This window comes from Podarcis pityusensis (assembly GCF_964106645.2).
Source record: "Podarcis pityusensis genome assembly, chromosome: 4".
In the NCBI taxonomy this organism is placed as follows: Eukaryota; Metazoa; Chordata; class Lepidosauria; order Squamata; family Lacertidae; genus Podarcis; species Podarcis pityusensis.
In genome coordinates, this window is record NC_138027.1 from 71,972,927 (window position 1) to 71,988,095 (window position 15,169).

General features: G+C 41.8%; 1 protein-coding gene across 5 annotated transcripts in view; it reads left to right on the forward strand.

The window, feature by feature from the left end:
- ZBED1 (zinc finger BED-type containing 1) overlaps positions 1–9,582 on the forward strand; it is a 142,213-nt gene extending 132,631 nt beyond the window's left edge. For all 5 annotated transcript variants that reach the window (XM_081001333.1, XM_081001332.1, XM_081001334.1 and 2 more), the window contains one exon: positions 9,110–9,582. In XM_081001333.1, the coding sequence (XP_080857459.1) occupies positions 9,110–9,228 (119 nt within the window). In that variant the 3' untranslated portion in view covers positions 9,229–9,582. The remainder of the gene's footprint in view (positions 1–9,109) is intronic.
- The last annotated feature ends 5,587 nt before the right edge of the window (positions 9,583–15,169 follow it).

Below are 15,169 nucleotides of genomic sequence, written 5' to 3' on the forward strand. Positions count from 1 at the left end.
CACACCCTTTTTTTTTAACCAGCCATTTTGGCCCATGTAAACTTCTCATTTAGAAGGAGACACTGAGATGAAATGTGCTTGAGAAGAAAATGTGTGCATTTGCTTACTGCATGTTATGATATTATAGAGCAACCTTGGTGGAAGACATGTAGCATTTAGTTGTCTATGAAGTAAAAATGTTTACAGCAGAGTACTGGGATACATTTGCTCACTCTCCTAAGATGAGATTTCCACTTTTTCATTATGTACTAAGGATCCTCCAGCTACAGGTTTGGGTTCCAATTCCAAATGGCCTGTATACTCCTTTCTCCTTCAACAGCTTCTTCCTGGTCTCTTCAAGTGGCTTCTTGTCTCTCCTCCAGTTTGCCATCCACTTTCCTATCAAACTCAAAACACAACCCGCTTCCATCCCCAAGTGGAATACACACGTGTATCCTATACCTGTCTCTGTGCTCCTTTCAGATGCCTCCTTGACATCTTCTCTTTAATCCCAAGCATTTTCCTTTGAAAGTCAGGGCACTATTTTGTATAGCAGTTTCCAGGAGCTGGCTCAAAGCATTCTAACCCAGGATCCATGTACCTCACCATTAGGGACTTTTGTAGCCCATAACACTACATATAGGAATGTGAGCTATCATCCTGATCTTCCTTGCCAATAACATCTTTTTTTAAAAAAAGAGAGAAAGTGAGTGAGAGAGAGAGGATCTTACCGCACATGTAGTCACTGCACTGAAGAATGACAATGCTTTGAGATATTTGGCAGGTTACAAAAAATTCCCACTTCTACCTATTATTTGTCACTGTCAGCAAAGTGCAAGCAGTAGACATGAAACGTTGCAATTATCTTCCAGTTAATACTCTTCCGAGTCAAAAAGAGGGCAGGGGCTATGGCACTTCTGACAAGCAATTAACTAGCCTTCATTCCAACACCCCAGGGCGTGGTTGGGAGGGGGGCCTTCTAGTGATTCTTTAACGATAGAAATTATAGTCCCAGGATGTGAAAGACAGCAGCAGTCTTTCCTTTAAGACAGCAATTTTAAAGATGGACAGGGATGTGGGAGCATGTGTGGTCCTTTCCGCTGCAGCCTCCATGTTGTAAATTTCCACAGAGGCATTAAAATAATACATTGGGGGGGGGGGGCGCCAGCCGTTGTTCACAAATGCAGTCTTATGTTTATATTTCAAGTATTCTGCAAGGTGTCAACAGGTCTCTTCCCAAGGCTGGGTGGTTTTCTAAGAAACAATTAGAAATGGACGAGCAAAAAAAAACAATTCCGGAAGTGGGCATGGTTTTGAATAGAAGCTCTGGCTCTTTCTTGTCCAAAGAAGATAATGGAGGAAGTACTTTCCAGCTAATTAAGACTGCTGTCCTATACTCACTTGAAGTCAACAGGACTTCTGATTAGTCAGGTATAGGATCACACTGTAAGGTTGCCTCTGAAGAAGGCCTTTTGAACCTACAGTAAGGCTAACTGAGCACAGTGGGACTTCCTTCTGCATAAACATGTTGGGCTATAGATCGCCTCTGTGCCTTCTGCAAACACAGAGACAAGCTCTCGAGAATAACAGTTATCCAAATGTATTGATTCTCGTGTATAGCTCCATCTCCCCCTTACTCTGTTCCAATGATGTTGCTTGTGATTTACCTATCTTAACATATTAGATGAAGGACACACACCATAGAAAACTTGATATGGAATATCTGAACACACTTAAAATTGCTTAGGTTGTCCTACAGCCGGAACTATTTTATATACAGTTGTAACTTGGATCCCAAACGCCCTGGAACTCGGATGTTTTGGCTCCCAAACGCCGCAAACCCAGAAGTGATTGTTCCGGTTTGCGAATGTTCTTTTGGAACCTGAATGTGCAACAGGGCTTCCGTGGCTTCTGATTGGCTGCAGGACTTTCCTACAGCCAATCAGAAGCAGCAATTTGGTTTTTGAACGTTTTAAGTCGAACAGACTTCTGGAATGGTTTCTGTTCAACTTCCAAGGTACGACTGTATTGTTGTTGTTCTTTGTTTGTTTGTTTATTTGTTTTCATGATGCACCTCTATTTTTAAGGCTGCAGAGCGCGATGTAGGGCTGACTTATGAGAAAACATGTGTAGGTTTGCACTGCAAGAGAAGTGTTATTACAATTGTCTCATTAATGAATTGTTAAATGGATTGTACATAAATTTTGCTTTTATAGTTGCCCTGAAGGAAGAGTCATAAGACTTGCAGTGTGCTAGACTCATAAATCACCCTTTTCCTCCGTTTCTTTTTGCTTGCTTTCACTTGGTTTCCCCCACCTCTTGCATTGTTCCTTCGGTGGATCAATTAAAACCCAGTTAACTTGTTTGCATCACTTGAGCAAGTTTAAAAATCTGTACCATGGAATGTCATTAGATTAGTGTTTACTGATCTCAAAACAAACAGCATGTCTGAAATAATAGGCATCCGTTGCTTTATGGTGCCATACATGGCCTTAATTAGTTAGTGGCTTTCTCCTAAAATCAGTAATATTCAGTAGCAGTGTGTAGGGCAAGGCAGAGCCACCCTTCTCATTCCTCCACTGCTTACCTGGACTGGGAAGGGAAGGGAAACTCAGCAAGGAGGTTGAGACTGCATGGATGAAGCAGATGGAGCACTGGATTAGCAACAGTGCTTGTGCCACTGATCCAACAAGCCACCTTGCCACTGCCCTGCTCTGTCCTGCTGTCAGCCTGTTCTAGGCAAGGAGCAGCAACACTGGTGTCAGAAGTGTGGCTTCATAGATCTACCACACATGCCACTGCTGGAAATATTGTCTAGAAGGCATGCGTTCTTGGTAACAGAGATGCAAATTAATGGTGATTGCTCCTGTTTTGATTAAGCAATGAAATACAATGAAGCAGAAAAATGTTATTTTTAAAAATATTCTGAAACGGAAATCTGAATTGCCACATGTTCTTCAGTTTTACTCTTAAGTACCTACACCTACACAATACAAGTCAAATAACAAACATCTCTCTCATTAGCCTTAAGTGCTTTTTGTCACAACAGCACTATGGAAATGCATCATTCTTGTCTAGGTTTTTAATATTTTTCTTTTGCTTCTCAGTGTTTTTAGGGCCTTCCTTTTACCCTCACTTGAGTTGATTGTTTAAAACAGCCAATGTACAACTTACTTGAAGTGATGAGAGCACAGGTTTAGCAAGCGGGAAATAATTAAAGCAATTTATCTCACTGAGTGATGCAGCCTGTTCAGTTTGAATAAAAATTAACTTAATTTTATTTTCCTCCATCTGTGTTCCAGGCCTAAGGCTTTGCAAAGTTCACAAACAATTGTAATCCTCTTAGTGAGCGCATATTTAAGAACTAAAAGGTCAGCCATCTTTCATTCATTCATCAAAGTTATTGTACAATTAAAAAAAGCAAATAGCTGTTTTAAGTTTTGTTTTCAAACGGTGCTGATCAGACTAAGGCCCTGTGAATTCCCCCAAAGGCTTAAAGCTCATCCACACTTCCTCTTGTCACACTGCTTTCCCTAGAGGAAAACACTCTTCAGTGCTCAAACACAGCAAACCGGAGGAGACCAGGGGGAAGGAGAGCTGGTCACTGCAGGAGACAGAGACAGCTTGGCTCCCTCAGCAGCCTGACATATCACTGTCTCTTAGCCCCACTCCTCTCCAGCCTCCGCTTCTGCATCTGATTCTGAACTGCTCTCTGCCACAGACTCTTCCTGCTCACTAAACCCTGTTGCTTCTTCAGCTTGCGACACCTCCCCCTCCCCCGTGTCTGCTCCCTCTTCAACTTCTGTTCACTCATCATCATCCCAGCACCACTCCCCTGGCTCTGAGCCTTCTTCCTTTAGGGATTCCCCAGCTGGCACCTCCCACCACTCTTCTGCATCTAGCCAGTCCTTGAAACTGAGCATGCTCAGTGGCCATGGAATGCTGAGAAGAGAAAACATAAAACTGTGGGGGCAGAGCAGGTTTTCTGGAAACAGGGCATGACTGGCTGGAACCCTGCACTGCAACATTTTGTTGCAGGTTCCACTTCTACACTAGTATTTGCATTCTTTGTACACTATAGAGTGTCCTTCATTATTATTATTATTATTATTATTATTATTATTATTGCAGATATAGCCAACGTACCTTTTTAATATGCTGCAATTTACATCTAAACCATCTTCTGCTGCTTTATTAGTACAGTTCTTAATGAAGCACCATGGAAGAAGGGAGGGGGGAACCATATCTGCATTATTTATTAGATCTGCAGCAAATGCTAGTCCTTTAGGAGCAGGCAAAACATTTGGAGGCTGTGTATCTTATTAGGAGAAAATGCCTTTATGCATGTAGTTAATCTAGTGGCTTTTAAAAATAGTTCATTAGTGTAAACGACCAATATATACAATTTTTTTTTAGTTGATATCAACTTGAGCACTACAATAGTTGCCCTTCTAGGATTGGGGTAGAAATAAAGGAGAGAAGCTGTGCGGATATTACTAATCAATGCTTATTTTATTAAAAATGCTATTCTTCCTCCTCCTTTTTTATTTTTAGAAAAGATATAGGTATGATTTTTCTAATTCACATTGTCTTGTTTGTGGTATATTCCTATAACATCTTAAGTATTTTGGCCAGATAAAGGTTTTAAAATTGGTAAGAAAGCTATCTTTTCATGGATGATTGCCATTTTGATTGTCTGCAAAGGAAGGATAGGCACAGAAAGAAACCTGGACAATCTAGTCTTTTGTAATCGCTTCTCCTTTAAAGGTTCATTGTTGAATGAAGCTTCTCTAGATGAACAATGCAAGTAACCTTGAGACTAATCATATGCAGGACAAACCTTTTTATGGAGAACCAGTAGTTTATCAAATTTCTCTTGGGTCTTCTGGTACATCCCAGAAGCAGAAGGATGAACACGGAGGATTTTAAAGGAAATAAATAAATAGAAAAACAGAAAACAGGAAGCTGAGAGAGAGAGAGAAATTATCTACAATGTTTTGAAAGACAAATGGCCTGCAGATTGCTGTACCGTATTGTCTGTCATTTTCTGTTGACTGTTTACTCTTGTCTTTACTTAACCATTATGACATTTGCACAGTATACAAAATGACTTTAAAAAAACACTTCTTGTGTCTTGAGCGCTCAAAGATGCTTAGTCTTTGATAGCGTATAACAATACAATGTGTGCAAGCAGCATGTCTCAGCAAGGGACATAGTTTTGTAAAGCAGAAAGAAAACATACCACTTTTCATAATAAATGCATTTATAGCTACGTATTATCTGTGCCCAGTATCATCTCTGTGGTCTTCAGTCTTCAAAGAGTCTGCCTAAAGATTTTCATAGCTTTCCATGCTACTGAGTTTCTTTCATCCTGCCCCAGTTGCTATAGTGATTCATCTTTCATTGGTCCCCCTCCATCCCCAGGGCTGGAAAAGGTTATCAATAAGATAGGCTTAGGTAATTAGTTTTCACAGGAGTAGGAATTAGACCCATGTGGGCATGTACTGTGTCTTGGATTATGTTAGTCTGCAGTGTCCTGTAAATAAACAGGGCACCAACTCAGCTCTGGAAACAGATTGTAATACTTGCTCACACCTTTCACATAAAAATTATGTTTTGTCTGAACGTTTCAGAAGGACAGGAATCAAAACATTCAAACAGAAGTATCATAAGCTCAAGATGAATCTACATGAGCCAGGTTATCACAGCAATTTCCATAAAGGGAGCCACACTAATCCGTTGCAGCAAGGAATTGTGTTGCTTATTTACAGAAGTTTTCACATGATCACAATGCCCATATCACTCCAGTACTTGCTGAGAATTGCAAAACACACCTGTCTGATGTAACATCCAGTTGTTGAAACAGTACATGGTGACATAAAGATTGTTGATGCACTTCAGTCTTTAGTTCCAAGTAAGACCCCCACAGTTGTGTCAAGGTCTAAGCCAAAGGCATGAGAGAGGAACCTTCTTGTCATGTGTGCTTGAATCAGTTGGTTCAGGATCAGTGTTTGATGGGGACTGTTGCTGAGCCTATACAAGAGGAAATCCTTAAAGGAAACAGTTGTTAAGGAGCTCATTTTTGGATTGGACCATGTGATATTTGTTCCACATTTTTGAAGCTGTTAGTAGTGTTGGGCAAGGCTCAATTTTCTATGCGGTGGGATTTATTATCCGTATGAAACCTACTGGTGGGGAGGAGATTGCCCATAGCTTTGTTCTGTATTTAAGCGGTACTTTTGGGTGTTTGGAATTTGTGAATAAGGGGAAACAAGCTAAAATTAAATCCCAAACAATACTAAAATAATGTTTGTTGGACACCAAGTGCTCTAAGAAAAGTGAGTTTTCCTGTAGTTGTCTGGCCATTTGTTGCTCAGTAAAAAGTGATATGAGGTGAATATGTTTCACACAAGAGTCTGGTTTTGACCTTTAAAATCCTTGATAGTTGGGATTTGTAGATTTCGGAAATGCCTTAGATTAACTCCCACCTTCCTTCAAGATTGCTGGATAAAACCCTGCTTGAAATCCCACCAGGAGATCAAGATGGTGGCAGTGGAAGAAGAAGGCCTTTTCTGTAGGAGCCTCAAGGTTCCCAGAAGAGCAATATTAAACATAACTCTGTAATGTTCAGAGACCAGTGGTTCTGAATTTGTTATTGTAACTGTTTTCAGTGGGTCTGTAGATTTATTTTTTCCCATTTCTATCCTGAAAAAGTAGAATACGCATCTGATGATGGCCCACCATTTTGGTATGGATATAGTCACATTTGCAAGCTGCCTCAGATGGTAGGGGAGGTCAGGTAACACCTTTTAAGTACAGTCTCAGTGTGTTTAGGTTCCTTGTTTTCCCTGATGAAACAAGGCAATTATTGAAAAATAGGGGATCAGTGGGATCAGTAATATATGAGGCTGGGGTTGGGGGATCCAAATCTGTGATTAAAAATCTAAAACTTTGTAAGAATGTTTTTGTAAAGCCTAGCCTAGGAAGTAAATCTGTTAAATGTGGAACAAATTATATCATATGAATACAAAATGTTGCTTTTTGTTTGTTTGACACGTACTAGTTTTCTCTTTGACAGCACAGCACTTTGATGATAATTATTTGTGTCAAGTGAAATCCTCTAGTTTACCTTGCTGTGCTGGATTAAGCCTCACAATCTTCATTTGCCGTCACCCTGGTTGTTGTGGTCTCTGGCTCATAGCGTGTTACTCAACAGAATGCATTATATACACACATACATACAACTTGCACCTTCATCTGCTTGTGGCAGATTAAAGGACATTTCATCCTGGTAAAATGAATAATTACACTAGAGATTTCCATATTGCTGCTTGCTTTCAGTAATGCATTAATTCTGCTACTGAGAAAGGAACAACTTGCCATTTCTGTGTAATGCTTCTGTATTGAGATTGAAAATCCTTGGATCAAACCCACGGCAGTGAATAAACCACAGTTTCAAAATCCCTGTAGGCATGCTATGACCTCAAGCTCTACCCATGTACAACTGTAAGCAAAATGCCAGAAGCTGACATTTGCAAAGAGATTAATGATTTTGAAAAACTTCGTGTTGGTTTAGCCAGCTTGGATCACCTGAAATAACCTGATATTCAGACGCTGTCATATTTTGCCCCACAGCCTAATGAATATGAAAGTATTACAGGTAGGACACCCTGAAGCTTAAGGAGAAATAACAGTGATACTCACATCCAGATTGCTCATTCTCCAATAAAATGATCCTGTCCCAGATTTTAAATACTGTTTCTCAGATTCCTTAAATTTCGGGCCTACCGTCTTTCCTCCCTTTCTCTTCTTATCTCTTCCTTCCCCTCTTCTGTATACTGAAATGGAGGAAGACATGCTATTTTACTTCCACATTTTTCAAACTTACTGCAGTGGCTTGAAAACAAACAAACATAGGATGCAACCCAGTTCCTTACCGGGAGTAGAAATATATGAATGGGAGAGGACATTGTGTCTGCAGAGGGCAGTGGATCACCAGGAGAATAGGTTGCTAATCTATTTCTAATGATGTTGTAATTAACAAGATTAAACAATTAATTTGCAGTTGGGGAAAGAAGAAAGCTTAAATCAGGTCTCACAAAACTAACTCGGGATTATATAATTTTGAGGACAGATGTCTAAACATCACCTTGAAGCACAAGATGTATCTTTCTACATTTGCAAACTTGACAAGTTTGATTCTCATTGGTCTCTCCCAACAAAATATGTGTGTGTGTTCACACACACAAACAATGGTGATAAATTCAGTGTTTTTTTCCTAGAAAAATCAGTGCTGGTATTCACCATGAAGTTATTACAGTAAGTGCCACACTTTTTAAGTGGGGGGGGGGAGCACTGGTGATAATTCTTGATAGATCAAGATTTCTCCTCATAGAATGATAGTTTCCAGAGTTCCTTGGTCAGAGTGCTGAGGAATGGGGGCATTACCAGTTCTTGTATTGTTTTGTAAATAGATGCTCTGTCTAGTAAAAACAGTAACAGAATATGTGTTGCCATGTCAGGCCCTAAAAATGAAAGAACTAGGTGGTTTCTAAGCAACAAAGAACCCCCATACCTCTCCCCCCCCACACACATACACAATTATAGAGGGGAGTGGTGAAGGCAAGCTAAAGGCAGAGATGTGATACATTTATCTTTGCTTAAAGTCCTTGAGAGACAGTACTTCCACGTAATCTGCCCATGGGGATCATTCTGTTCATTGTGGTGTTATATTTGTCAAATGTTACTACACTATGTAACTTGACAATTGCCTCTTGTTCATAGAATAACTAGCTCATAGACCACTTTTAGCAAGTCTCGAGGGAAGAAAACTTGCCCTCAGTGACACACAGTCTCTCCCCATCCTCTCTCTCTCTCTCTCTCTCTCTCTCCACCCCCACTCCCTCTATCTCTGCCTCTCCCCCCACCAACTCCACCTAAACTAAATATATTCGAGAACTGGGCTTATATGGTTTCCTTATAGAACATAACCTCTACCCCAACCTACCAATTAGCCAGTGCTTGAGATATGTCTTGGAAGTAAGTTCAAGCTCATGTCTTGATAAGCCTTATTCTATGCGTTCCTGTTCTACTTGATTGATTGATTGATTGATTGATTTCTAATTCACAGAGCCCAGAAGAGGGTGCATCCACATCAATCTATGCAGCAGTTTCACCAGAGTTGGAAGGCGTTGGCGCCTGCTATCTTTGCAACGAGCAAAGGACAAAATCTGCGGACGTCTCCTATGATGAGGAGTTGCAGAAAAGACTCTGGACAGAAAGTTGCAGACTTGTTGGGATCCCTGATACAGCACTGTAGGAGAGCTCGGAAAATAGCCACAGCTTGCTGTGTGAATGCAATACGTCCCACCGGCCTCTGTTGTGCAGCATCACTCATACTTCCGGAATTCACTGTTCAGTCACGCCGGCAAATAAGAACTCTGTTTGAGCTACCAGTCTGCTAGTGGTGGTGGCAGCAGTGGTGGTGATGGGCAAGAGGTTCCCATCCAGAATTGTGTGTACGGTGGTTTTTGAACTTGACCATCCATTTTGTAATCATGATGTTTCAGTCTGTGATTAAATATATATATATCTTTAACCTTATGTAGAATTAGGGGTTTTCTTTCACACAGAGACGGCAAACCGCCAAGTCCCCCAGTTGTTGCTGGACTAACATTTCCATCTTCCCTGACCAATGGCCATGCTGGCTGGAGCTGATGAGAGTTATAGTCCCAAAATTCATGGAGAGCCACAGGTTCCCCACCCCTTCTGCAATATCAGTAAAAAGGTACTGTTTCGTGAGGCTGAAACATATTTAACTTAAGGCAAGCTCTTCAGAGCTCTAGTGTAGGCATTTTGTGTGCCTTTCAGCAACTTGAAGAAGCTGGAGTTTCTTTCCTTTGTGCTGACCTACGACAGGGCCTTTTTAGTAGTGGTTTCTCATTTGCGGAATGCCCTTTCTGGTGAGGTGGGTCTGTCTCCATCATTACTGACTTTCACAAGGAATGTGAAAATCATAGAATTGTAGAGTCAGAAGGGACCCTGAGGATCATCTAGTCCAATTCCCTGCAATGCAGAAATATACAGCTGTCCCATACAGGAATCGAACCTGCAACCTTGGAGTTATCAGCACCATGCTTTAACCAACTGAGCTATCCATGTGTATAAAATGCTATGTATGATTAAGAATAGCTTAGGACTCTTGCCATGTTTTAGATAGCTGACCATTTAACTTGACCAAGCTGTTACATAGAATCATAGAAGATTCTATGCCCGAAGAGTCTAAGAATGATCATCTGTACTTCATTTCATGCCCACATAGGCCAGGATCCAGAGGTACGCAAGATCTAGAGGCACCCAAGGTGTTGAGCATGCCCAGATGAGTTTATTTTTTAAAATTTGATGGACGGAATCATCATGCTATATCACAAACACAAGTCCATACCTCCCCTTGGCCCACACACACATAGTTGTGATCTTCTTTAGATTGTTGTAATAATTGTACTCTATGAGTACCTTGTAGCAGTAAAAGGGGTGTCATATTCCAGAACAATTCATCCAAGAAATGCAAGAATCTATGAACATGGGAGAGGTTTCTTGGGATGCAAGATATGTAAAGCAAAAAACTGTGCAAAAAAAAACCGCTTCCTATTTTCTTAGTGGAATAGCTTGCTATTCCATCTCCAGGTGCAATTCACCTTCAGATTTTAAAAATGGAAACTTTTTAAAGAAGGATTTCTAGTTGTCCACATGACTGCCCTTTGCAAAATATCCGCTCCCGTTTCAAGATAAAAGGTAACATTATTTGCACCATGCATTTAGAAATCATAAGTAAAACATATGGGAAAGTATGCTTCAAACTTCAGGGCTCTTTTACAGGCTTTACTATGCGAGTATGTGTGTGTAATCTCATCTTCTGTCCATCCTTTAAAATTATACAGGTCTGTGTGTGTTGGCTTTGCAGAAAGGGTTAGGGCGATGAAGGTAGGAGAGAATTGAACTGCACTTGATTTGGGGGTTGTTTGGGGTTTGTGTGTGTTTTCCTGGGCCCCCAGACTGGGTATTTTTCTGGTGAGTGCATTTTGCAACACAGTGTGAATGCAAAAAATAGTGCATTTGTGGGGGATTTCTGTTGGCCTGTACATTTATCATTCCACTTTATGAGTCGCTCTGCAGTGCTTCCGCAATGTAATTCCATTATTGCCATCTGGAGGGGCACTCTGGCACTACAGAGCAACAAAAGCAGGTAAAAAAAGCAACCCCTCACAGACCATTTGTGGTATGAAGAGTTACAGGATCTCAGCAGGGAGGTATGGGGCATGTCCTGATTGGGAAAGAAGGTGTACATCCACACCAAAACTTCTGTTTGCCCAAACAGTTTTGAAAACAGGATCACATATAACCATAGCTGTCAACTTACAGATTTGAAAATAAGGGACCAGCAGCCTTGAAAATAAGGGACCAGCAGCCTTGAAAATAAGGGACCAGCAGCCAAAATAAGGGACCTGCAGCCTCACCTGTTCCAGGCACTCCAGTCTTTCTGTCCTCCTGCAGTCTGGTCAAACTCATGCTGGTAGCTTCGAGAACACTGTCCAACCAACTTTGTAACCAGAGGTTCAACCGAATAGAATCTGAATCACATGCACCACAAGGCCTATGCAGCCTTAACTTAAGATGGCTCCCCGGCCTGGCTTTGCACTGCAAAGTTTGCAGCAGCACATGCAACAAAATGGCGTCCAGCATTCAAAAAACCCCTCAGCTTGCATTAACTAGCCACACACAAGGCATGCAAGCTCCACCCCCCAGTCATTCTTAGACTTCTTATTGGGTGAGCAACACAGCCAAGCAACACAATTGGAGCCTCCCTCCTCCCTGGCCGGCAGGGAGGGAGGGAGAGGAGCTGCTTCCTTTGAAATTTAAGGGACATCATTTAAGGGACATTTAAGGGACATCCATCAATAAGGGACAGCAGCGGGACATGGCGCTGGAATAAGGGACTGTCCCTTCAAATAAGGGATACTTGACAGCTATGCATATAACCATCCCGGTGCCATCACGAGCACAAACGGTGAATGCACAAAGAAAATGATATCTGGAGGTACCTGCAGTGGCAGAACTTGATTGCTCCTCTCCATGTTTCACTGTGCCAATGAACAGATGTGGAGCGATAATCAGGATGGCAGCAACCCTGTGGAAAATCGCTCCTCTGAAAGGATTTGCTTTGGGGAGAAATCCTTCATTGATGCCAGTGAGGAAGTACCCTCCCCTACAGATCACAGAAGGAGAGAAAAGGGTTAAATGTCCTTCCATGTCTGCTATGATCTAATAGTTTTACTTTCTCTTCCCCCAGCCCCCAGATGATGCTATTTGCATTTAAAAATAGCTGCATGTTAAATGCAAAGATGCATTTAAGGTTGCATACGTAGAATGACAGTTCCCAGAAGGAATTGCCAGAAGGCCAATTTAAATCTGTAATGTAAATACACCCTTAGACACGGATATCTCTTTACTGTTATTTTGCTTTATGTTAAACTGAACTTTCTGCTGTTCATTAAGCGAAAGGAACACGAATGAATGTAAGAAAATGTGATGAATGACTGAACTGTGGTTGAGTCATTCTACAGTTTCTCCAATTCATTTAGTATATGAACGCTGCTATTTTACAACCACAGCAGACAGTTCATAAATTGGCAACATAAGGTGTTTTTTTAATAGGTTCTGAGTTGAGTTAGTACTATAAAACATCGCCTACATTTCAGCTGTTTCATCTGCAACTGTGATAGGGTTACCCTTGCTTTGGCTTAATAAGGAAGCTTAGTGTCATGTTGTCTGCCTTTTCCTAGGTGTTGTAGTGCCATAGATGGGTGGAAGGAGTGAATTTGCTGTGAAGATTCACTAGGGAAACATACATGGCTAACTGCATGTTGTTGTGGCAGATCAGCTGTAACCATGAAGGGTCTACTGAGCCAGGAAGGATCAGAAATATACAAGATCTGTGTGAATACCAAGGAATAGATGGATGGGTGTTTTTGAGCAATAGCTGCATCCAAAAGGGGAGAAAATGATGAAAGAATAGTAAAAACTTTAATACAGCTTTCCAAACCTGATGCTTTCTAGATGTTGCCCTCCTCACTTCCAGCCAGCACTGCCTGTGGCAAGGTACAGTGGTACCTCGGGTTACAGACTCTTCAGGTTACAGATGCTTCAGGTTACAGACTCCGCTAACTCAGAAATAGTACCTCGGGTTAAGAACTTTGCTTCAGGATGAGAACAGAAATGGCGGGGCGGCGGCAGCGGGAGGCCCCATTAGCTAAAGTGGTACCTCAGGTTAAGAACAGTTTCAGGTTAAGAATGGACCTCCAGAACGAATTAAGTTCTTAACCCGAGGTACCACTGTATTATGGGAGTTGTATTATAGTACCAGCAACATCTGGCGGGTACCAGGTTAGGACAAACTACTTTAATATACTGCCCAAATAAGACATTTATCACATTGCAAAATCTGCAGCTGTTTTTTGGGGGTTTTTTTTGTCACGGCACCTACAGTCCTGGACATTTGTGTTAATGTCACCCAGTTCTTGTTGTCTTTATTGGCTTGAGCACCTGAATTATTCTAAAATTCATCCTGAAACCCCCCCCCCCTGCCCCCAACAACCAAAAAGTAAGGAAGCTCCTGAGCTGTAAGAAATCAGATTCCTATCAAATAATGGTTAACATTTGGTATGGACGTTTATAGCTGATCTGAAACAGAGAGAAGCTCACAAGAAGATGAAAAATCCAATAAGGGCATTTTGGTACATCTTTAGAGGCCAGCAGGGACGCTTCCACCTTTTAAAGTGCTTTGCTTAGCATTACGTCTCAGGAGGAAAGTTAGCTCATTTGTTATCTGCATTATAAAGTGACGTTTCTAGGTATGCGTTTTATTTTGTGGGGAGGGTTGCTAAGGATACACTTTCTAGTGTATATGATCTGCCTTGACATAAGAATTTAAGAAGAGTTCCGTTGGATCAGTCCAAGGACAATGTCATGTTCTTATAATGATCAACCAGATACCGATGAGAAACTTACAAGGAGGACATGAGCACTCTACCCACTTGTGATTTCCGCCGTTTGCAATACTGGTGGTAGAATTAAGCCATTGTTGCTAGTTAGCCACTGTTAGACTTATCCTCCATGTCTGAACCTCTTTTTAAAGCCATCCAAATTGGTGGCCATCCATCAATGGTGGCCATCCATTGGTGGTCACAAATTAGACTCAGGGTTGGAAGAAGCAATTTCTTTGGCCTGTCCTGAAACTTCCAACGCTCAGGTCCATTGGGTGGCTCCAAGTTCTGGCATGAGAGGGGGAGAAACACTTCTCCCTATCTGCTTGCTCCGTACCCAGGCCCACCAGCTTGGCCCTGGGACCATAGAGGGTGCCTGATGTCAGCATGCCCACGGTGCATGTGTTTGGTGTTAGCATGCCTGCCGGCAGGCACACCTCACATCAACACACCCTGCGGCCCTAGCGCAAAAAATTGTGGGTGCCTGACCCCTTAATGGGGAATGTTTTGTGGGGTGGGAGCCCCCAGCTCCCACCCCATCCGGCGCCTATCTCTGTACCTAGCATAATTTTACACACCGCTATTACGTCACCTCCCTTACTTCACTTTTCTTTAAACTAAAAAGCCTCAAATGTGAAGCTTTTCCTCATAGGGGAATCCTGCTTCCTCGCCGCCGCAGCTGTTTACTACAAGCACAAGCTAGGACAGCATGTGCTGATTTTTCTGCACAGCTCCTTGTGGATGCAGTGCCTACTCACAGTTGTGAGCCTGCGGGCATGTTCTCATGGCCATGGAGGGCACATTCAAACATGGGTAGAGAATCCTTTTCTCTAGATTGAAAACTGGGGTGGGGTGTGTGTGTGGAACAGTGTGAATTGGTTCTGTGGGTCACTTAGTTTTCCATGCTAGTAAATGATGTAGCATATCCCCTGATTTGGTACTTGAGCACCACCTTCACTTTGCATTATCCAGAAGTGCTAATGTGAGCCAATCATTCACAATGTTTGTATGAGAAACAGTATTCGTGTGAGGGACCTGTTGAATCAGCAGAGCAACACCTGACTGGGTATAGGAGGTCCTTGACCAAGAGTCTGGCAAGAACAAACTGAACATTTGGTTCAAACAGTCTATAACCATACCCTTCTTCA